Source organism: Festucalex cinctus, chromosome 8 (assembly GCF_051991245.1).
Source record: "Festucalex cinctus isolate MCC-2025b chromosome 8, RoL_Fcin_1.0, whole genome shotgun sequence".
Lineage (NCBI taxonomy): Eukaryota > Metazoa > Chordata > Actinopteri > Syngnathiformes > Syngnathidae > Festucalex > Festucalex cinctus.
In genome coordinates, this window is record NC_135418.1 from 18,271,075 (window position 1) to 18,275,511 (window position 4,437).

General features: G+C 36.5%; 1 protein-coding gene across 4 annotated transcripts in view; it reads left to right on the forward strand.

Moving 5' to 3' along the window:
• arhgef25b (Rho guanine nucleotide exchange factor (GEF) 25b) overlaps window positions 1–4,437 on the forward strand; it is a 28,079-nt gene that overhangs the window by 22,522 nt on the left and 1,120 nt on the right. For all 4 annotated transcript variants that reach the window (XM_077529883.1, XM_077529884.1, XM_077529880.1 and 1 more), the window contains 4 exons: window positions 268–459; window positions 1,063–1,243; window positions 1,324–1,517; window positions 1,584–1,724. In XM_077529883.1, coding sequence (XP_077386009.1) covers window positions 268–459; window positions 1,063–1,243; window positions 1,324–1,517; window positions 1,584–1,724 — 708 coding nt within the window. The remainder of the gene's footprint in view (window positions 1–267; window positions 460–1,062; window positions 1,244–1,323; window positions 1,518–1,583; window positions 1,725–4,437) is intronic.

Here is a 4,437-nt window from a genome sequence, read left to right on the forward strand (position 1 = left end):
CTTGAGTGTTCACAGCCAGTTTTAAGTACTGTGAGGCTTAAAACATGCATTTTCCACATTTTAAGATGACAACCAACCAACATCAAAAGCTATCAATTGGGGTTTCATAAGATGAATTTTCTTATTTTAAGATCTTGCATAATCGTACTGGTAGATTTAAGTAATTTTTTCTTGTTCTGTTGGCAGATAATTTTGCTTATTTGAAGTAATAGATTTTTTTATTTTACTATATTTTTTTTCTCAGATTTTCTACTGTCCCTTTTGCAGGGGAAAATCACAGCCCAGGGGAAGCTCCTCCAGCAGGACACTTTCTCTGTGAGCGAGCAGGAAGGCTGCTTCCTCTCCAGACCAAAGGAGAGGAGGGTCTTCCTGTTTGAGCAGCTGGTCATCTTCAGCGAGCCAATTGATAAGAAAAAGGGATTTTCATTACCTGGATATACTTTTAAAAACAGCATAAAGGTCAGGTATTATTGTAAATCTCTTATTGTCTGATGTGCTTTTTTTAAATCACTCTTGCGATTTGAAAACTATTTTTCCATATAAAGTAATGTAATTAATGTAATCAACGAAAAATCAGACAAAAAAAAAGAACATATACAATAAATGAAAAAATATACTATATATATACTGTGCTGTATAATAAAAAAAAATAAAAAAAAACACTTTTAATGGAAAAATGAATGTAAATGAAAAAAGAATATATACGATGAATGACAAAGCATTTATATTAAAGTAAAAATTATACCAAAACGAAAAACGTACTAAACGAAAAAAAGTTTTTTTTTTTTTTAATGAACGCGGATTTCCATTATCTCAGGTAATTTTTGGAACGTAACACCTGCGATAAACGATGGAACACTGTACATTTTATTATTATTATTACTACTACTACATATTTGTCTGTTCATATGGACATTGATGGAATTTTGACATAACAGCACATGTGCACACATTTAAAGGTTTAGGACAAAGTCAACGTTCAAAAGTCAAAGTTCACCTGACGTAATAGTAAAAATGAGGTTCATCCTGAAATGTCATCCACTCATTTTCTCTCCGTCGCAGGTCAGCTGCTTGGGCGTGGAGCAGAATTCCGACGAGGGCCCGCGCTCCCTCGTCCTGACGTCCCGCGGAACAAACGGCAGCGTGACTCGCTTCATCATGCAGGCATCCACTCCGGAAATACAACAAGCTTGGTTCGCTGACGTGGTGCAGATTTTAGACACGCAAAGGAACTTCCTGAATGGTACCAGGGGCTTGATGTTTTGGACAATAAAAATATCAGAAATGTACTGTTAATGTGGTTATTTTCTCTCCTCACGCCAGCTCTTCAGTCTCCTATCGAGTACCAGCGAAGGGAGAACAAGTCAAACAGCCTCGGCAGGAATATGAAGTCTTCGAGTGGCCTGCAACCTTACTTGTCAGCTTCTATGGACGGCCACCAGCAGCTCGGCCTGCTGTCTTACAACACCTCCCTGCCGTCGCTGCATCCGCCCCACCATAGCCCAGCTGCAAAAGCAGTAGGCGCGCCATTTTTTTTTTTCTTTGACCCCAAACAAAGTGTTTGATCTTATTTTCACTTTCAGGTTTCGAACCCTTGTGCCATGACGCATCAGGCGGCCCATCTTCAACTCTCGTCACAGCCACAGCTCACTTTGGGTCCAGAAGCAACAAGAAGCCACGGGATGGACGTTTGTCTACCACCCTGCAGCCAGCACAGCATGCAGGTACACTGCTTTTGCTATATTGCTTTTTTTTTTTTTTTTTTGAAGCAATCGTTTTTTATGGGTTTTCACTGGAGACTCTTTCAGACTGGTACAAATATAAGTACTCAACTCTTAAGTAGCTACTGATACCATATTACTATATATATAATTTCTTAGTTTCGTTTTTTTTAAGTTATAAAGCAAAATGCAGCCGTTATTATCCATCTCAGGGGGCGGCCATTTTGCCACTTGCTATCAACTGAAGATGACATCATAGTTGCTCAGGTAACAACCAATCACGGCTCACCTGTTTTCTCAAGCTGAGCTGTGATTGGTTGGTACCTGAGACGGGAGCAAATGTGATGTCATTTTCACTCGACAGCAAGTGGCAAAATGGCTGCCTTCTGATATTGGTTAAAAAAAATACAATTATATATATTATATATATATATATATATATATATATATATATATATATATATATATATATATATATATATATATATATATATAGAGAGAGAGAGAGAAATAAATAAAATTAAAAAAAAGAAACTAATATATATATATATATATATATATATATATATATATATATTAGTTTCTTTTTTTTTGCCTTAATATTGCCTGAAGTGAATATAGCGCACACAATAATAACAACTTAAATTGAAAAATAAATGAATTCTTAAAGAAGTCAATAAAGCAATATGTTTTATATTAGGGGTGTTAAAAAAAAAAATCGATTCGGCGATATATCGCGATACTACATCGCGCGATTCTCGAATCGATTCAATAAAAAAAATCGATTTTTTTTTTTTTTTTTTAAAAGAGCTCAGAATTGTTCATTCGGTAGTCTTACCGATTCAATGTCTTATCATCATTTTGTGTGTGTGTGTGTGTGTGTGTGTGTGTGTGAATCGATTTTTAAACTTCCATTTTTAATGGAAAAATATTCAACAAAACGTCTGACTTCGGGTTAGGATTCACACCTTGAGCATGGACGAATGTTATATGAACGGAACATTAAGCCTTAATATTTTATTTTAATGCTGTTCAAACATGAAACAGATTACAACCTCTATAAGACTGAAATTTCAGATAAATAAATAATACATTTTCATATAAATCTTACACTCTACAAGCTTACTGATTAGTATTTTCTAAATTTGAATGAAAAAAAATCGCAACAATCGACTTATAAATTCGTATCGGGATTAATCGGTATCGAATCGAATCGTGACCTGTGAATCGTGATACGAATCGAATCGTCAGGTACTAGGCAATTCACACCCCTATTTTATATATATATATATATATATATATATATATATATATATATATATATATATATATATATATATATATATGACCTCACTAGTCTAAACATGACATTCTGATTAATATTTACATTTGTGGAATATGAGTTATGAAGCAAAGTCCAGCCGTTTTTAGCCATCACAAGGGGCGGCCATTTTGCCACTTGCTAGTCGACTGAAGATGACATCATAGTTGCTCAGGGCTCAGGCAACGACTAATCACAGCTCACCTGTTTTCTGAAGCTGAGCTGTGATTGGTTGTTACCTGAAACCTGAGCAATTGTGATGTCATTTTACTCGACAGCATGTGGCAAAATGGCCGCCTTCTGAAATTGATTAAAAAAAACTGCTGGGAATTGTGACTTAACTCATATTCCACTAATGCAATGTTAACCAGAATACCGTATTTAGACGAGTGGGGCTGCATAGAAGATATTATTATTGGTTTGGTTGAAAGTGGATTCACTGTAAAGCTATCCAAATATTTTGTGTTGTGATATCCGAGCTCATGTTGACCATTCCTCATATTATGTTCAGGTAACATCCAGTAAATACACTGAGTAAATCAGATTGTTGAAGATGTCGTGTGTCTGGCATCAGCCAGGCTGCTGATGTTGTTTTTGTCATCATTGCGGCAGAGAGGAAATGACACTCTGCTTGCCTTTGTCAAATATCCTCTCGTTATCTCCAATCCTTGTCAGACACGGTCGTTCATTTGTAGCAAGCCGCCTGCATTTTTGTTTTATTACAGTCACTCGGACTTCTAAAATGACTTGAATACTTTTACAATATGTGCACGAATCCCTAAAGCTCCTGTTTTTGGATTATTGTTTACACTTTGTAAGGAAAAATAAATTCACACAAGTTTGTGAATTCTGAGTCAACTATACAGTGGTTATAAAAAGTCTTCACACCCCTGCTCGAATGACAGAATGTGTTTCCAAAGGTGGAAAATTTAACACCCGAGACTCACTTTACCTTCCCTATTGTGTTAAATGCAGGAAGCCTTACACCACGTGTGTCAAAGTCCGGTCCTCGAGGGCCTGAGTCCTGCATGTTTTCAAGGTTTCTCTACTCCAACACACCTAATTCAATGATCAGGATAATCATCAGGATCCTGCATCAGCTTGCTGATGAGCTTAAATATGAATCAACTGTGTTGGAACGTGGGAAACCTCTAAAACATGCAGGACTCAGGCCCTGGAGGACCGGACTTTGACACCACTGCCTTACACGATGTCACCCACCTGAACTTCAACCTTTGCTTGACTTTTGGGATATATTTTATAAAGGAATATTTTCACAGGCCAAGATGGTGACTTTGGCAATTCCACTTATTTCATTTTGTGTATTCATTTTTCATTTTGAAAGCGTTCCAACTCTGAACTTTCTCCTTTTTGGTTGTGACTACTGCTTTCCAG